The 20,313-nt window shown below is 38.1% G+C and overlaps 1 protein-coding gene across 7 annotated transcripts in view; it reads right to left on the bottom strand.

Annotated features, from left to right (window-relative positions):
• The window catches only part of LOC146374509 (uncharacterized), a 462,267-nt gene that overhangs the window by 51,275 nt on the left and 390,679 nt on the right, over positions 1 to 20,313 (bottom strand). For 6 of the 7 annotated variants that reach the window (XM_084949001.1, XM_084948998.1, XM_084949000.1 and 3 more), the window contains one exon: positions 678 to 735. In XM_084949001.1, the coding sequence (XP_084805127.1) occupies positions 678 to 735 (58 nt within the window). Of the gene's footprint in view, positions 1 to 677; positions 736 to 20,313 lie in introns of those variants that run through there. The other variant, XM_084948994.1, reaches the window with a different exon arrangement.

Here is a 20,313-nt window from a genome sequence, read left to right as displayed (position 1 = left end):
TTTTCTACTTCAGCTTTCCTTTTCTAAGTTTCTACTACATAGCTACTGTCTTATTACCACTGATAAGTTACTTTTTTAGAGTTTAACTCAAATAGTAATGCTGAACTGCTTCTGCTTAGCATTACTATCACCCCCACCTCCTCCATTAAAACACTTGTGATGACATCAGATATTTTACCAATCAATGGTTCTAAACAAAAAAAAAAAAAGATTTTACTGTTTATAATCAGAAGCTTAACCCACGAAATGTTTATCTTATTGCTTCAAAATTACTGTGATAATTACCCGATTAGTCAGTGGACAGAAAAAGCAAGTGTCAAATATTATGATAATCTCTCAACTGACTAAACAGCTCTACATTTCAGTATTTATTAATGGATGAATAACTCAAACAGCTGTTTTACAAACAATTCCCTAACCCCTGTGTTTGTAATTAAACAAAAAAAAGTGTCATCGCTTCCCAAATCTCAAGGTGATTTCTTTCAAATTTCTCAGTTTGTCCAACCTTTCACAACCCAAATAGATTTAATCAACATTAATATATTAATACAAAAAAGAAACAAAAATAACATGATGAGTCAGAACCAGATCATTTTCCATGTTAATTTCAGACACATTATAATTATAAGGGTCAACAGTTTCAATAAGCAGGTGATTTCCTATGCGTATGTACCTACCTGTTTCCTGTTAAACGTGTTGCATCTACAGGAAGTGTCCACTGAGGGCAGCGTATGTCTGAAAGAAAAAAAAAATCAATGTATAATTGATTGATATTAGCTGGTGCAGAAGTGCGGTGAGTATTTGACACCTGATTGGAGATTTAGCGCTGTGAAAATGTTTGTTATGGTGAATTTACCAATGAAGTCCTTTCACACATTATTTATTTTTAGTGATGTTATTATTTCAGGGTCTGATTATTTTTTGAAAAAGATTTATTGAAACAATACAAAAGACAACATTAATATAAAAACAAACTCTAAAAATGAAATCAAAAATACATAAATATGTTCCTGTAGCAACCGACATTGAAACGACTTGTTTTTATTGTTTTGTTTTTTTAAGAAAACAAAGTATTTAAATGCAGATAAAGAAATTTTTTTTTTGTCAATAAGGACGGCATAATAAAACAAACAAGTTTGAAAACAAATCAAAAAAGGTCCACAAACACTTTAAATATTATTGTTTGTCTTTCAGTATAGGTAGGTTATTGTTTGTTTACTTATACGTTTGCTTACTGTGGCAACATTTGTCTTATTCAGTTGTAAGAATTTTTCAAAAGTGAGCGTACAGTTCAGTTTTACTACAATTGTCTGTTAAAACGCTTTGCCAAGATACCTAGAGGCAAAGTTTGTTAAACTTGTTTTATTTATTAATTAATGTTTAACTTCAAATAATTAAATGTAGTAGTGTTGTAGCATTTTTTTTAGCTATGTTTGTTTAAACTTTAATTCCTGTCGATACTTTTCAATGTTTGTGTGTCAACCATTCCAATAGCAGTCAATAACTGGCAACCGTCAGTGTTCAAATACTGATAAAACCAGTGTCCCTGTAGCTGTGCGGTGTATGGGGCACAAGAGTGTGATATGTGTCAATCTCTTAAAGTTCTTAAATAAACAAACAATATCTGTTATATTTCATATATAACATATAACAACTTTAAGATCTTTAAGTTGCATAACGTGCATTTAACTTCAAGAAAGTAAAACTCTTTTCCTTTGGTATTCTTTATCATGCGATTCATCTTTTTTAAAAACAAAAGAAGGCAAAGCAGCAAATTACCATATTTCTCCCTATTTTTATTTATTAATGGCCATTTTTTTATTGTTATATTTTTCATTCAACTAAAACCAACTCAAGTTTCTTGAGGAACTTCTTTTGAGGTAATCATCACGGATGTCGTTATGACCTCCTCTCAGAATGTTTCATCTTTTATGCTGCCAATCACACTGTAACAACGTTCCTAATATTTAATACAAGAAAGTTATTGGTGAAAAAAAGATTCCAGACATTTTCAGCATTCCTTGGTTCCTATTTCTCCTTTGCATTCTCAAACGATTAGACATTTTGGGATTTGGACGGGTAGTCAGAAGAAGCACCTGCAGATTTACATGTTTTGATGTTACACAATAATTAAAAACAAACAAACATAATTTTATTAATTGATTAAAAAATGTTAGTCTGTTGCTCTGTAAATCTGAAAAAGATCAAGCCCTGTGAAGACACTGCAAAAGTAGAGAGAAAAGATGGAAAGAAGAGAGAGAAGAGGAGGAGGAGGGCAGTTAAATGTGGTGTTTTTGGCAGCGGTGCTTGAGCCGCGTTGCGGCTACGCTGAAAACGAAACTGACATGACCCAGAGTGAGGCAGGTAAACAGGCCCAACCTGCTTTGCCTGGGGTGACCATATGGCCCTGTCTCATGGCGAAGCAGCCTGCAGGATGCACGCACACAGTAATACACACACACATGTTGGTGTACCTGGTGTCCCCTCTCTGCTCGCCTCTGTTTTTGTTTTTGTCTCTCAAAAGCTGACATGCTTTGGCTGCAAGCGACGGCAGGCATCAGGTAAGGGAACAAGCAAAACAGGTAGGTACACACACTCACAAAGACAACATATGGTGATCGGGCACAGTGTTGTAGTCCTTAAGTGTTGCTAACTTGACCTGAGGCAAGAAAGACAGAGAGTGAATGGAGTGGAGAAAGAAGCAGAAACGAGGAGGAGAAGGAGGGAGTTGGTTAGAATTGCTGCAAATTATTGATGTGCCGTTACAGACACCTGCTGGCACAACACATCTCTGTCACACACGCACGCACACACACACACACACACACACACACACACATACGGACGATGTCGATGAAATATGCTTGCACTTGCAAGCATATTTCATCAACTAACTTTGGGTTATTCCTAAAAAGCCTTCACACTGTCAAGTTTTGATTTAAAACAACCTATCATCCTTCCAAGTCTCCTCCTTAAAAGTCTAATTAAAATTTATTCTGCCACCATCAGCAACTTGTTCATTATGCAGAAACAAAGGAAGGCTCTTTGAATGAGAGCAGAAGAAAGGCTTTCTGCTGTTACGGCTTTGGCCTTTGCCAGGGACAGCATGTATTGTAATGCTTCACACAAGATAAAATATTCATAAAAATGAAGGGAGCAAAGTTCCACGGATGGCAGAAGGGAAGGGAGGGGGAAAAAGTTAATGAATATGAGTAATCAAATTCGCTATCTCCTCCTATTTTATTGAAAATCCTTTTTTTTTAGTTAATTAGAGCCTATTACTATTCTAATTGGCTGAGGCTTACACGTCCAGTTCCGTAGCGTCATTATGGAGCTATTAAAGAAGACCCACCGAGATGGAGGAACAGAAAAAGCATAATCAACCAATCAATTAGGATCTTTGAGGAAAATGAGCTTTGTTGCGTTATCAGGTTTGATCTTATGTCCTTGGTTTGGCTGCCATGTGTAATTTTTTTTTCCTTTCATTTTTTTAAGTGCCATCAGCCACATGTCTAAATTACTTCACGGTCTCGGGAGCTGTGATGATAGTGAATGATGTATTTCTTTATTTTGTGAACACTAATAGAAGACTACATCTTTGTGTTTCTTTAAATATTTTAGGCCATATAAATTTTTCTGCGATGGAAAAAAGATTCAGTGCCAAGAAAATCATTTGACATCGCTATTGAGTAAAGTAGTAACAAATTTGTGAATGTACATTTGCATTCCCAACATACAGGCCACTGTTCCTTCATGGCCTTTGTCTGTTTTAGATATTCCTGTATTATAATTGAGAATTTTTTAGATGATTATAATTTTGGCATGAAAATCTTTGTAGCGACAGTCTTTAGACCTAATGCAAATATATATATATATATATTTATTATAAAGAGTAGTTAACATTATTGAATCACAATTAGTGGACTGAATTGAGTCTTTAATGTTACAGATAAAGATTCTTTAAACCACTTGAACTGGCTACTATAGTGGTTATTATATTTTAAAAAGTTGTCATTAAAGCTTTAAAATGACGAGTACAATATTTGTAACCAAAATATAGGATACCAGAAATAGGAAGCAGCATAACAGTGCAAGGGCTAAGGTAGGACTAAAACTGGTCTTGCATAGCATTAAGAGGGTAAGTTACATATAAGTTGCAGAAGTTACACTTGATTAATTGGTGGTCAGCAATTGTGACCTCTATAACACCTATAGAATCCTCTATAAAAGCAAAGGCTTTGGTAGGTTGCCTGTCCTGGGCATTCAGATATGTGGTAACAGAATGGCGCAGTCTTTCCAGATGAAGACAACCCAGCAGATTCGCCCAACATCAAACCATACAATGATCAGAGAAATTAGCGAAAACCAAAGAGCTACATCTCAGAGCCTATAGACATCAGTTAACGTACTAAATTTTAAATTTCAGTACAATTAGAAAAAGAATGAACAAACAAGGCTTGCTTTGAAGTGTTGTTAAAAGTGTATTTTCTCTAAAAAGAACACAGCACAGCTTAGGTCGATAAAGTTGCATATGAACAAGTCCCAAGTCTTCTGGAAGAACGTCCTTTGGACAGATAAAATCACAGTGGCGATGTCTGACCATACTGGACGGAGCCACATTTGGCACTAAACACACTCATCATACCAACTACCAAGCACAGTGGTGGAGAGGCAATGATCTGCACTTGCTCTGTGGCTTCCAGCCAGGGAACCTTGCAGTCATGGAGCTGACCATGAACTAAAACCATCAGTCCAACAGCTGAACCTTGACCGAAATGAAATTGAAATCAAAACACAATGGAAAAGAATCAAGGTGTTGTAATGTCCCAGTCAAAGTCTAGACATTGACCTAATTCTAAAGTTGCGGTGGAACCTTAACAGAGATTTGTATAAACGAATGTCTGTGTAAACCTCAATGAATTGAAGTAAGGGTCTAAAGAAGAGTGGGTCACAACAATGTAAGAACCTGTATTTTTTTATTTTGCATAATTGGTTTAAAAGCTTCTACCTGCATATGGCCTGTCATGAAGGGTTTTTTTGTTTTTATATTGTGAGTGAGACAAAAAATAATGAAGACTACCAGAAAACCAGAAAGAGATGCAAATAAACCCCTAACTAACAATAAAAGACAAAGAACTAAAAATGAGATGCATAAAAAAACAAAGGAAAAAACTCAAAAGAGGCCCACGACTGCAAAGTTACCACAAAGACAGAACCAACTACAAAAAGAAACAAAATGACCACAGAGACACAAACAAACCAACAAACAAACCAAAAAGAAAAAAAAGATGGAGTCAACTAAAGGCAGATTTATGGCCCTGCATTTGCTTCCATTAGAAATTCAGGTTTGTGGAAGATGTTTTTAGATCGAGTGCTGATTGGTTACAAACTTGAGGAGGTGACGGCAGAGTTCATCAAAGACAGAAGAAACACCAACAGCATCAAGCATGGGCGGTGTCACAGACACAGTTTTCATTGTTTTCAATAATTGTTTCAGCAAATGTTTTTAACCCCACATCGTTTCTTTGTAGATTACGACTTCTGTCTTCTCCCCAGTGAGGACTAAACTAAAAGACCAACAACAGCACAAACATGATCACTTTTCAATGCCCCCTGGTGACAGTACACATGTAGACCTCTGGAAAGGTCTGTGTAGCGCCTATGGTCTAAAACAGATGCAAAATGACAACAGAGACACACAAAACATCTATAAATAGACAACAAAAAAATTCAAAGAGAACCATACTACAGAAACAGAAGAACCTAAAAAAGACATGAAATGACACAAAATAATGAACAAAAGATACACAAATTATCTGAACAGAAAAAAACTACTGCCACAAAAACTGAAATGGGAAACAACTGCAGACACACATAATCTCCTGCTACTGTTTGTACCAGCTGAAAACACTATGTAGAGTAGATATTTTTATAACTTCACAATATAATTTTGGGGGGTTCAACTGGAAAGTCCTTCTATCGTCTCTTGTTGAACATCCACATCTTTCCAAAGACAAAGGGAGCCGCTAGTAAGGACAGAGTGGATATTATTTGGCGAGGGTCAGCAGTTAGATGTAGGTCACCAAAGTATCAGATTAGAAGCTGCCAGTGTTCACATGATGTTCGCTCCTGGGTTATAACGATAAAAACTACAAGGTCAAACTTGGACTTAAGCTGAAGTACGGAGAGTTCTGCACCTCTTCATACACATTTGGAGCAGATCGAGGGCGAGATAGGATTTAAACACAGTAGACGGGAGGAGAGAATCATAATGATTTAAGCAATAAATTCTCAGCCTGCTGAAATTACAGCAGGCCTCGGCAGCGGCAGCGGTGGCAGCGCCAGAATCTGTAATTATCCCTCGAATTCAATAAAAGTGAGGAAGAACAAAGAGTGGGGAAAACGGTTCACTGGTAACTAAAGCGCTTTAGTGAATCGCCACTACACTAGTACGGGATAACACCAAAGATAATAGCTTCTTCTTCTTCTTTTTTTTTCCCTACCTGAAGAGCAACATCACAGGGGTGCCACAGTGTTCGGAGGCAGAATCGATAACACTATCAAAGGGCAGAATCTCACCCTTAATGAAAGGAAAGAAAATACTGCAGGCTACAGGCACAGAAAGACCACTAGAGATCTATGTGCATCAACACGCCTGAGACTAAATATGAAATCAATTCATTACACCCTTTATTTCTTTCTCAAACACAGTTCGGCGCTGAGATAACAAATTTACCTGCTACCCCCCTTTATTTTCCTACTTTTTCACTCTTTCTTTCTCTCTTTTCCCCCTCTTTCTCTCTCACAATTAATGAAGAGACAAGCAGTGGACACTTTCCAGCGACGGAAGAAGCATAAATAGATTAAATTGTAGAGGAGATTATAATTTATCATTTCTTTATTAAAAAGTAATGCAGGCGAATTAACTTTGAATTAAATTCTATTTGCATGGCATTACTGGAATCATCTGTGTAAATGGCTTAAAATCCCAAATGGGACATTGTTCCCTCCAACAGTATAATTGTAGAGAAAGAACTTTTTTTTCTTTATCCAGGAAATTATAAGAGCCCGAGAATTAATCTGAAATTATTGGAGCAGTGCGAGAGGTGAGACTTTAATCATGCCACCCAAAAGTGTGCAAGAATAGAGCAGAGTTCTGTCAGCTTATGTTTGGAAAATTTGGGACATTCATCGCAGTTTTGATGAAGGCAGATTTAAGTTAACATCAGCTTCATTTTATGAAACTTGGCTATTTAGTATACCCAATGACAAAGATAAGGCCAACATGCATTTTTGGAATTACAATGTATTGTTTAATATTCACCTTTTCCCTAAATGGTTCACCAGTGATCTTTTATGGTTAAGTTTATAAATTACCTGGCATGCCTAATATAAGAAAGGAAGATGGAACATCTTCCAGTGTCTCAAACTATTACTTGTTTAGCATGTGGCTAAAATATCACCCTAATAACTCTACCTCTCACCTATTTTCTGATTGGAATCATGTCATCAGTAATATTAGAAGGTAAGTTTTCTGTTAAAATTACAGTGTAGATCCCCAGAATATAGAACCTTGTCATTGTTGTACTTTCTCTTCCTGCCTTAAAGGGGAATCTTAAATCACATATCCACGGACACAGCTCAATTATGCCTGATGAGGAAAATCACATATAGCGAGGCCAACTCTCTTGACCTTGTCATTATGAAGAAGGAAGCAGCTTTCCAAGACAAATTCCCCACACTGTATATCTTGCAAATATTCACTCTTGCAGAAACAGGCTGGCCTTTAGATGATGTGGATGCAACTCAAAAAGAAGTGCAATGATTTCCAAAACTGACACTTTTGTTGTTTGTTAAAGATCTTCACCATCCATTCACACGCAGCTGCAACACGGGCTTCCAGAAGTAAGTTGTGAGACGTGCTAGCTATCTCAGCAACGTCTCTGGGCAGTTATTTGGGTTATTTTAAAACACCTTTCTAAATAAATAGGAAAAGAGCTAACCTTAAATTTCAGTGGTTACCATTAAAACTGTATGTATAGAATACATACAGTTTAAAGACATAATTACCTGACTAATTAACTTTGGGTTGGTCTTAAAAGCTGCAGTGGACTATGTGCAAGAAAAAAAAATATTTGTATAATATGCTTTAACGAGCTAAGAAATATTACAGACTTTTTTGACATCTGTGACTGACTGTAAAACGACACAGTAATCAAAGAATATAATGTTTAACTTGGTCAATAATGCATTCTGTAAAGTTTACAAGGAATGTATGTTGTGTCATACAAATGACAGTATGAGAGTGGATAAAAAAATCATGAGAGGCCTTTACCTTGCATTTACATTTACTCGTATAACTAACAGCTTCACATGAGTGTTTGACTTGGCCTCTTGGGTGTGTGGCATAAATTAATTAATTGGAGGGTGTTGATGAGGCTCTGTTGTGGAGGATACAGCTATTACTCTAAAATGACAACAAATTAGTTCCAAGAATGCGCTAAAGAACTAACTGGCTTGTATGTTGTTCACTGTAACAACTGTAGAGGGCATACGTTTGTTTGCATAACTGCAATTTGATGTTTTTTAAGGCTTAAAGTCAGACACAAAGCTGTTTCCACTGACGGAAGTGCCAATGCAGGCAGCTGTAGCCAAAAGCTGAACTGGACCTAGCAACCGTTGTCCTTTTAATGGAACTGACTGTGACAAACAGTCTGATAAGAGGCTTTGTAAGACCTACGTGCACTTTGGTGAGTAAATTCCAGTATTTTATTAATCTGTTCTTTAGCAATAATTAGCGTGCAAGAATGTTGCACCTGTGGCTGCTAACAAAGCTTACTGGCATTACCTAATAAGTTTGCAATCAACACCTGTAGTGACTTCTTCCTCCAATAAAACCAACACATGAGTCCAAAAACCAGCGGGTGATGCAACAGCGGCTATGCCCATGTTGTACATGCCATATGTACTCATGACATACAGTTTGACTAAAAGTAATAGCAACCAAAAAAGCCTTTATATTTAAAAGACATGCTGCATGAAGCTTCACAGCAAACATGGTACAACAGTCGATATAGAGGTGTTCTCCAATTACCTGTGTAACTTACTCTAAAGACACAGCTTTATACCCCAACATCCTTACAGTCATCACCACTACCATCAGTGCCTCAAGTGAACTCTGATCAGGGATACTTTAACACACTTGGCAACCCTATATTCATGGCTTTGGTAGTGAAAAAGGGCTTGTTTCTTTCAAGTAAAATAAAATTGGAGGTTGGATTGCTGCTTGTAACCAAACCCTATATTGTGGGTTTATGAAGTACTTTTGGTGCTTTGCAGACTCCATTTGTCCTTTGTGGACTTAAATCAACTACTGATGTGCATTATTTGTGCCTGTAAGAAAAAGAAAAATGCTGGTAGCTCAAAGTAAGATTGCAGCTCAAATCCAGGCCAGACAATCTTGACATCTATTCCGTTACATCTGACATGATTTCAATCAAATGGATTTAGGCTACCTTTTCTATCCCTTACATGATATTCAGCATAACATGGCTAGCCAGCTTCATTAACTTTTCTTATGACACAGTTTAATGAAATGGCTTAAAAGAAGGAAGGGAGCAAGAGACCAAGAAAAAAGAAAGAGGCAGACATTGATGAGCAATTTGATTGGCACATGACTCATGGGACATACCAAATGAGGGAAAGCCCACGGGACAGGAGGAGATCTGATTAGCTGGGCATGGTGAAAATGGAGTGTACCACGACTAATTCGAGACAGAACAATGAGAGACTGAAAAATCGCCTCAGCTTCAAACTCCTCATTGCAGTTTTTATTGAAATTCAATACATCTCAGCAAATGTCTCCTTGCCTCTCTGCCTCTCTTTGTTTTTACAGTGGACACACAGTTACACACACACATGCTTAGTTCATGCAATGCGCAAATCTGCCGCAAACATGCACACCCACACAAATTCAAACACACACACACACACACACACACACTGAGGGTCTTGTGTTTTTTCTTAGAGTAGAGTATGTTTTCGGTTCAATCATCAGTCTTTGATACTGAGCCATTTTGCACATGCTTAAGGGCATGTGCTGAAGATGTGGTGAAAAAGTGGGGAGAAACACTCACACACACACAGCAAACACACCCACACACACAAGTACTCATACAGCCACTGATTGTGATTAGGCTGGATGGTTTGGGTGTTAAGGCGGTGGTGCAATAGTCTCGAGTACAGTGTCAGAGCTGAGCCCAGCCATGGTGACTATTGATATGGCTGGCACAGACAGGGGCACCCTGGGGCCCCAGCAGGCTTCAGCTTTAGTTAAGTGCAGTGTAAACTGGCCGGAGAACAGCTATAAGGAGTGACAAGGTTTGGCACAGTCTCCATACGTGCTGCTTTGCCTACTGTGGAGAGAGGTGATAGGACTTTTTTTCGTCATCCACTCTGAAATGCTGGTTTGTCTTAATCCAGACCAAGCATTTATAATCTTTCCTCCCCTAAGAAACTGTAAAAATGCTCTACTCATCTTCTGGCACTTTTTCAGCCTTCGTTCACAGAAGTTTTTACATTTACAGTCTGACTTCTTTATTTAGCAAAATCAGTTATGAGTGGAGAAGCTGTGCCTCTATTTCTCAGTGAACATATCATAATATATTGAACTTGTAGTCTCCCTGACTGTGCTTTGAAAAGTCTCTGCAGTGTGTGAGTGTGTCAGTCACCGTCCCCTTAGAAACCTTTGGTCTAGCCAAAGGAGTTGAGGCTCAAGAAGCCTTGTGTTTTCTTTCTTTAAATATCAGCTTGACGCTTTCTGTTAGCTCTGATGCCATGTTTTCTGTTATCACAACGCTACTTAAGGGGCTTCCAGACAGCACGCAACATGCACTGTGCCCACGCTGTCAGGCTTTTTTGAAGAAACCATGGAACTTTGTAGCCAGACTATAGCATTATGTCAATGAAACATTCAATGTGAAAAACCATAAAACTTTACTTGATTATCTGAAATAAAAATCACACGTTCTTGAGATCCACCTGTTCACAGGTGACTTGTCTAGGGTTAGGTTAGGTGCTGTTTTAGCCACTTGCTAAACTAGAATCACTTTTGGCATTGTAATTTTCCTGTTTAAAGCTTTATAATTTGGGTGATAACAGTAGAGGAAATTTCTATAAAAAGGGGTGGATGTTAACCAAATCCCAAACTTTACCCCTAACCATTACCCTAAAACCTAGATGGGCTGCAAGTAGGCAGTAGTGGATGTTAAGTGGCCACCCATGTAGACATAAGGTTGGCTTTGGGGTCACCATCTGACCTAACACATTGCTGTTAGTCTGGCTTAATAGTCTGTCATCAAAAAGCATGCTGCATAATCAAGTATCAATTAAAATCACATACATATTTCACTAGCTGGGCCCACATCCTCATTTTAGGCTTGACAGCATTTTAGTAGGTAAAGGTTAATGCTTGGACATGAATTGAGCTGCGGTTTGTGGAAGGCCTGAAGGGGGCCTGGCGATGGCTCCCACGCCTGACAGATCCTTATGTACTAAACAGAAGTAAAGGCAAGGCAAGGCAAGTTTATTTGTATAGCACAATTCAACAACAAGGTGATTCAAAGTGCTTTACAGAGACATTAGAAACAAAAACAAATAAAAAGCATGATTTAAAATTGATTAAAACAAGCAAACAAACAAACAAACTAATTAACAAACAAACAAACAAAACAGTATATAAAATCAAAACAGATAAAATCAGAACAGTAGATAAAATCAGTAGTTATATGTAAGTTTTGAAATTTAAGCTTAAAAGTGTGGATTTGGTGCTTTATTCAAATGCAGCTTAGAACAGGTGAGTCCTCAACCTGGATTTAAATAAACTGAGTGTTTCAGCTGATCTGAGGCTTTCTGGGAGTTTGTTCCAGATATAAGGAGCATAAAAGCTGAATGCAGCTTCTCCGTGTCTGGTTCTGACTCTGGGAACTGATAAAAGACCGGATCCAGATGACCTGAGGGATCTGGAAGGTTCATACTGGGTCAGGAGATCACTGATGTATTTTGGTCCTAAACCATTCAGAGCTTTATAGACCAGCATCAGAACTTTAAAGTCTATCCTCTGACGGACAGGCAGCCAGTGTAAAGACCTCAGAGCTGGACTGATGTGGTCCACTTTTTTGGTCTTAGTGAGGACTCGAGCAGCAGAGTTCTGAATGAGCTGTAGTTGTCTGACTGATTTTTTAGGTAGACCTGTAAAGATGCTGTTACAGTAGTCAAGCCTACTAAAGATGAATGCATGGACTAGTTTTTCCAGGTCCTGTTGAGACATCAGATCTTTTATCCTTGAAATATTCTTGAGGTGATAGTAAGCTGATTTTGTTATTGTCTTAATGTGTTTTTCTAAGTTTAGGTCTGCATCCATCACTACACCCAAATTTCTCGCCTGGTTTGTGGTTTTTAGATGTATAGATTGAAGTTCTCTGGTGACCTGTAATCGTTTTTCTTTGGCGCCAAAGACTATTACCTCAGTTTTGTTTTTGTTTAGCTGGAGAAAATTGTGGCACAACCAGTCATTAATTTCCTCAATGCATTTACCAAGAGCCTGTACAGGGCCTTGGTCTCCTGGTGACATTGTGATATATATTTGTGTGTCATCTGCATAGCTGTGATAGTTTATTTTGTTGTTCTTTATAATCTGTGCCAGTGAGAGCATGTAAATGTTAAACAGAAAGGGTCCCAAGATGGAACCTTGGGGAACTCCACATGTGATACTTGTCTGCTCAGATGTGAAGTTACCTATTGATACAAAGTATTTCCTGTTTTCTAAGTATGTTTTGAACCAGTTTAGTACAGTTCCTGAAAGACCTGTCCAGTTCTCCAGTCGTTTGAGTAATATGTTGTGGTCAACTGTATCAAATGCTGCACTGAGATCCAGTAAAACTAAGACTGACATTTTTCCACTGTCTGTATTCAGACATATGTCATTGAACACTTTGGTCAGAGCGGTTTCAGTGCTGTGGTTCTGTCTAAAACCTGACTGGAAGGCATCATAACAGTTATTCTGTTTTAAGAAGTAATTGAGCTGTTGAGAAACTGCTTTTTCAATGATCTTACTTAAAAATGGGAGATTTGAGATCGGCCTGTAGTTGTTCATTTGTGTCTTGTCAAGATTGTCCTTTTTCAGTATAGGTTTTATTACAGCAGTTTTTAGTGATTCTGGAAACACACCTGACATTAAAGAAAAGTTGACGATCTGTAACAGGTCTGACTCCAAAGTCTTTGAGACCTTTTTGAAAAAACGTGTTGGCAGGACATCTAAACAGCAAGAGGAGGAGTTCAGTTGACCTAAGATGTCCTCCAGATCTTTGCTGTTAATAGGGTGAAACTGTTTCATGGTGTTTAAACAGTTTTTCGGTGGACACAGTACATATTCTGGATCTGCTGTTGATGTACCAATTGCTTGTCTAATCTTTTGGATTTTTTCTGTGAAGAATTTGGCAAAGTCATTGCAGGCCATGGTTGAATGAAGTTCAGCTGCCACTGACACAGGAGGGTTTGTTAGCCTGTCAACTGTAGAAAATAAGACCCGAGCATTATGACTGTTTTTAGTGATGATGTCAGAGAAGTAGGACCTCCTTGCACTCCTCAGTTGTAAATTATAATTGTGAAGTTTCTCTTTATAGATGTCATAATGAACCTGGAGGTTTGTTTTTCTCCATCTGTGCTCAGCTTTCCTACACTCTCTTTTTTCATTTTTCACCAGTGTGGAGTTTCTCCATGGAGACTTTTTCCTTCCAGAGATAACCTTCACCTTAATGGGAGCAATAGTGTCCATTACATTTAACATGTTAGCGTTGAAGCTATTGACGAGCTCATTGACTGACCCTCTGGACAGGTCAGGTGTTAATGGGAAGACCTGGTTAAAAATCGCACTACTGTGTTCAGTTATACACCGTTTTGTGATCACTGCTGTTGATATATTTATGTGGGCTGAGATTTTACTTTCAAAGAAAACACAGTAATGATCAGACAGGCCCACAGCAGACACAGTAACCTTTGAAATGCTCAGGCCCTTGGAGATCAGTAGGTCAAGAGTGTGTCCTCTATTATGTGTGGCCTCTGTTACATGCTGAGTCAGCCCAAAGTTGCCCAGAGTGTTACTCAGGTCTTTAGTCCCTTTGTCCTGAGGGTTGTCCACATGGATGTTAAAATCCCTAACAATAATTACACAGTCGAAATCAACACAGATCACAGACAGCAGTTCACTGAGGTCATTAAAAAAGTCTGTGCAGTATTTGGGAGGCCTGTAAACATTAAGAAACACAACTTTGGATGGGGCCTTCAGCTGTAAAGCCACATATTCAAAAGACTGAAAACTTCCAGGAGATAGCTGCTTACATTGAAATGATTCATTAAATAAGAAAGAAGAAGTTAAAGAATTGAAAAGAGGAGCGAGGGTGGGGCACGTAAACGGGAATGACAGCTTGCAGAACTGGGGGAACATATATAGATGAGAACTGGAAGGAGCGTGTTTGGAGGCGTGGTCCCACTCCTGGAATTCCGATACATAATCTCCAATTAAAGTCTGCACCTGTTACGTTAGGTTTTAAAAACACACCTTTTCCACACCTTTCAAATATATGGATATGAGCTAGCTGCAAAACTTACAAAAGAGTCAAAAGTCTGATATTGTTTTGCAGATCTTGCCCTCTTTCTCCGAATATCTACAGGGATTTATAGTTTTGTCAAACAGCCTATTGAAACTTTTCACAAGGAAAATCCTTTTTCTATCTGTGAAACAGTGTGATTCACATGCACTCACACCTACAGTAAATGGACATATACACTACATATGGGCATCCATATGCGGAAGATGGGGGCAGTAACAGCAACAGCCCTTGTCTCTCATTACACCCCCCACCCCCATCCCCACCCTGCGATGCCTCTTTCACATCTATTTTAATCACTTTCCGCACAGAAAGTTTTGTAACACTGTAGCCACTCCTCAGCGTATTGTTCCCATTTCCTTCCTTCTTTTTCATTGCTTCCTCTCTTGAACCTGCTCCATCACGCACTTCTTCTTAACTCCATCTGTTCTTGAATACTAACACATACTGTATATGCTATACACACACACACACAGACACACACACACAAAAGCATACATACACAAACATATGGACAAGTGTATTCAAAATCACATTATCACGCACAACCTCACACATGCCCCTTGTGTCTTGTCCTCCCTCTCTTCTTGCCTTTCCCCTCCGTTCTCCCCTGTCTTTCTCCACATTTGCTTAGAAAATGTTTGAACTCTCTGGCTCTCAAAGATGTTGCTGAAACAGAATATGAATTAGCCCCCCCCACCCCCCACCCCCACCCCACACACACACACACACACACACCACCGATCTGTCGTAATGCTACTGCTGCTGCTCCTTATGCCTAAGACCCCCCCCCCACACCCTCGCAAAAACCAACCACCATCTCTCCCCATGCATAAATAATAAAACAATACAAAAGGAGGAGAGGCCCGCAGTCGAGGCACACATGAAAGAAGTGCTGGAATGACAGGATTCAAAACTTCCTCAGAGAGCGAGAGCAGGGTGTGGTGGGGAGTGGGAGTGGGGGAGGGATTGGGGAGCAGGCTGAGGAAACAGAGCAAGTGTGTTTATGTATGTAGAGTGAATCTTTCTCTCCATGCATACTGGAACTTTTTCTTACTGTATTTTGCTTTCAAAAACTGATTATTATTATTATTATTATTAATAAACGTCCTTTAGTGAGAATTTCAAACCAGGTGAAACATTAAACTGAACATTTTTTAATTTAACACCTGAGCTAATTGTTATTGCAATGCAGTATTACAGCCACGTTTAGAATAAATATTATTGTTGATCATTTTAAGAAAAAAGTTGAAATCAGAGATTACTGTTGTTGTTTCAACACAAACTGCCATGGTTGATATACACTCTACAAAATGCCTTGTGTAGATGAGTTAGCAAAACAAATTGTGAAGCTGTCTTGTGATACCAACATACATCCTCTTTATTGCACGTGAGTGTAACCATTGATGACCTTACATCTGTCCACTTCCAGTCATTTGATTTTGACAAGCATTTCCAAGTTCTTGTGATTTTCTGTCTGAAAGACGCAGCTTGCTTTTCTTACCAGCTAGGAGTCTAAAATAACTGCACCATGTATACCAAGCACCAGATATCTATGAAGTCTGATCATAGCTCCTAAAAAGTTTCCACTTTTTGAGCAACATTTAAAGGTAACCTAACCAAAATGTAAAGTCAAATGTTCAAAGTTTTGTTTGTTTTAGTTTTACATTAATAAAATTATTCGGTTGATTACATATCTAAATTTGACTTAAACTTCACTTAACAGTGAGATCGTGATATTCTCGTGTTTTATTTACTTGACATTTTATTTGGTTGTTGTGATCAGACACATTTAACATCCACTTCAGAAACACAGCGTCACATTAATATTACCAGAAGTGTTTCTTTCAAAATACAGAGGAAACTTTTCATGCCATTGATTTTATATATAAATATCAAATTATGCTTGTCCTAGAGTTATGACTCTTTGGGTGTTGCATAGTGAACAATGCAAAAGAATATGTGAATACTTTTAAGTGGTGTTGAGGACTATCCTTGCCACTTCAATTTAAGGTAATTTTTAGAGATGGATTTGTCTGACTAAAAAGGCCTTTGTGCAGCCACTCTGTTCATCCTCTGAAACCAATTATTTTAGCTCCCCCCTTTTTTTCTTCTTATTGGCTGCTCCTTACAAACAAAAGTTTAAACAGCAGATGGATGGAGTGCCTGTGCTCAAAGGTAGAGCTGTGTGTCTAAGATGACCATATTAGGGACGCTTATTCTCATTACACCTATATAGAGACAAGAATATAAAAAAATGTATAAAACTGAATGTTAAAAGCACAAAAATGACAAAAAAAATTAGTAGAATTATCCATAATTGTTCCTTTTTTATAATTCCATGTTAATGATATAGTTTATAAAACAGAACTTTTATGGTTGCTACATCATCATCAGTAATATTCACTAGACATATGTCGTCTTAGTCAATGACCGCTTTTCTTTAGAAAAATGTTTCTGTTTGCTTTTTTTTCTGTCAAACTGCAGCGCTGCTGTAATGACAAGTTGCTGACAGCTGTATTATTAATAGTTTCTAATTACTGACCACTAAACTTGGTATCTTTTTGTCTCCTGATTTCTGACAAGCAGGGGAAATCTTTTTTCTCTTGTATGAGACTTTTGTCAATGATTTTTGCCCACAAATTAAACATAATGTGCTGCTTTACCCAGTTTGAAGAGATGCAATAATGCTGCTGATCGGATAGTACAAATGTGCAGCTCCTCATGAAAAGGCAGCAATCATCATGTTGGTAAAAGGTACATAAGACCTACTGTGAGACGTCCTCAGCATGGTGTAGACACTTTTAGGGATACGGTTGCTTTGTTTGACCAGTTTGGTGACCGAGTTAACTGTAGGGAATAGCTTTCTACCGGCTTTAGCTTCTGCTAATTTGAGTAACTGACCTGGAGTTCTCCACAGTGTTTGAGCCGTTGGTTCCTTCCAGAGCAGTTCCTATCCGGTAATTTATGGCTTGTGTGACCAACTGTATCACGCCAATTATTATAAATATTTTATAATGTATTACTGTATTACCTAAAAAAAACCTAATATCAATGCTTCAGAATGTCCGGAAATAAATAGATGATGTCACATTCATTTTTTATATACAGTCTATGACCAGACTTCACCAAAATGCAACTCCACATTATTAGTCAATTATATAGAAAGGACCCTACATATTAAGTAGTCATGGAAAGTCCAGGTGTTTAAAAATATGGCATGACATAATTATCTATAAGCCAAATTGTCCTCTAATGATAGAATTATAAGATGAAGTGACAGCTGATAACAAAAATGTTGACAGTGCATAAAAATATAGCACAACTTCAGATTATTACTTCCAGATAAAATGCAAAGATGTAGGCAAGTTCAGCTATAAGTTAGAGGGACAAATAATGTTTTGTTATTGAGATTTACTGCAGTTACTGGTGATTTTCACACACACTGCCTGCAGCATTACATACTTGATGTACGCTGCAAACACACTGTCTCTCTCATACATACACAAATCTTTTTATCTTACTATCAAAAGAATTAGAGCTTTACATTGATTTTATGAACATGAAATTCACATACACCCTTTCACTTTAATGCTGACTTATTTATCATCTTCCTTTCCTACCTCCAGACGCGCTCTCTCATCTCCTCCCTCCTTACTCAGGTCTCTCTCTCTCTTTTATGAAATCTGCATATGTATTAAGAGGGATTTTGTTGTCCCAAGACACCAATTTGCATAAAGTGCATGCCATCATCAGTTCAAGAGAGGCAAATTATTTCCCTGGCAACCTCACACTTTCTCCTTCTTTTATTATTTATTAATTTTTAACACGGTGCAAGCTGGGGCTTGTTAGGACCATTTAGCCAGATATGCTAAATATTGCTCTCCTTAAAGAGCCTTCATCAATGAACAGTGACAGGGGTGGGCTAGTACCCGGTAGAAATGATTGAATTAAGCGCTCGGTCAGTTGTTTAGTAATTCTCCCGCAGCAAAAGCATGAGCCTGCCTGCGAGTCTGTGTTTGCTTTCAGTATGATACGGGGAGATGCTAAAAGGCCAAAAGTATACAGAGACCCAACTCTGATAGTCATCTTAATAACTTGGCACTTTCTCTGACTTTTTCTGGGTAACTTTATTGCATTGATTTTACTTTTTAGACTGGGAATCTACTTTTAAACACAGTCTACAGAGATCACGTTTTGTATCTAATAAACTCTGGATATCTGCTTGAATAACTCTCAGAATGCGTCTCTTTTAAAAAGGCAACCTAAGGCTTCATCCACACATACAGTGATTTGCTCATCACCCAATACTTTGTAGCTAAGAATACCAACTGTAGCTATTTAACATATTTACAATCCTGTCGTCAATCAAAGGTATTTTTTGGTCTCATTTGTAATTCTTTCCTCTTCTCTCCTTAGAGTTGAGATAAGTTTTAGTCCAGACCTGCTTATTTCACTTCATCTTAAGTTGTCATTTGTATCTCCCTGGATTAGTTTCTTGCAGTGTGGGTAGCCCTTATAAATGTACGCACACTGGGTTAGGTTAGGCTTTCAATAGCTGCTGCTGCATCAAAAAGCAACATATGTAGAAAACAGTTTTCAGAAACTTTTGGCCATATGGTGTAAGACGTGAACATCTGTGTCTTTAAACTTTTCAAATACTTTTACAAGATTTTTTTTAAAGTATTTTATTCATAAAATTTACTTAAAAATACAAATAAAGGACCAATTATACAAATAACTCTAATAAGATGGACAGATATAATAAACCCATTTCTAAGTGGGGAAAAAAAATCATTCCATGTCCGTGAACATCTGTCAGTATTATAGGCTAGTGTCTCATTAGGAGCAGTGATGAAGGTACAAATGCCATCCCAGTCAAACCTCTTTCACTCCTTCTATTGGACAGGCAGCTTAACGTGACATTATTTAGAATTAATGTAATTCACTGAGAGAGATCCGAAGTCCATTGTACCTTAGATGTGTCTTCTTTTGTCTGGGGCCCCGAACAATGCTCTGTCATTTTAGCAGAAGCTAATATGATTAAAGCACTCTGACAATAGACGGTGTAATTCATTTCATCATTAGGGATTGTGGACTGAGCCATGAGAGACGAGGGGGTAGATTATTGAGGCTGCATGCTAATTCAGCCATAGCGCAGAAGATCGACAGCCAAATGGACCTGAATCTTCAGGATGAAAAAACAAATTTTTTGAAAAAGATCCACCGCAACGTGCTAAGCGTGGACTGGAAAATCATCAATCTTGTGAAAGGAGGTGATTTATGAAGTGTAATAATAGCAATAATCCGCAGTGCACTCCTGGCGAAGGATGGTGAAGGTGTACATTTCAACAGGGGACGATGCCAAAACACACGGGGAGCCATGCTTCTGGTTTTGAAATAGTCCATTTACTGATGATTGTGCTCTTTTACTGTTCTTAGTCACAAGAGATTGGACACTTAGCCTCTCCTGAAGGTCTGTTTCTCATAAGCTGAGCTAGACGGTGCCATCTGACAAATCTTTCTTCTTCGGGGAGTGCCTGGCACTACCTCTAAACTCCCAGTCACTGGAGGAATACCACTTCACATGTTTGCCTATAAAGTTACATGCCCATTAGCCCACCGCAAAAGAAATGTGCAATATTTA

This window comes from Perissodus microlepis, chromosome 13, assembly GCF_051167445.1.
Source record: "Perissodus microlepis isolate ML-2025 ecotype Zambia chromosome 13, ASM5116744v1, whole genome shotgun sequence".
NCBI classification, from domain to species: domain Eukaryota; kingdom Metazoa; phylum Chordata; class Actinopteri; order Cichliformes; family Cichlidae; genus Perissodus; species Perissodus microlepis.
The sequence above is the reverse complement of the archived record's forward strand: the minus strand, read 5'-3'. Positions and strand labels throughout refer to the sequence as shown.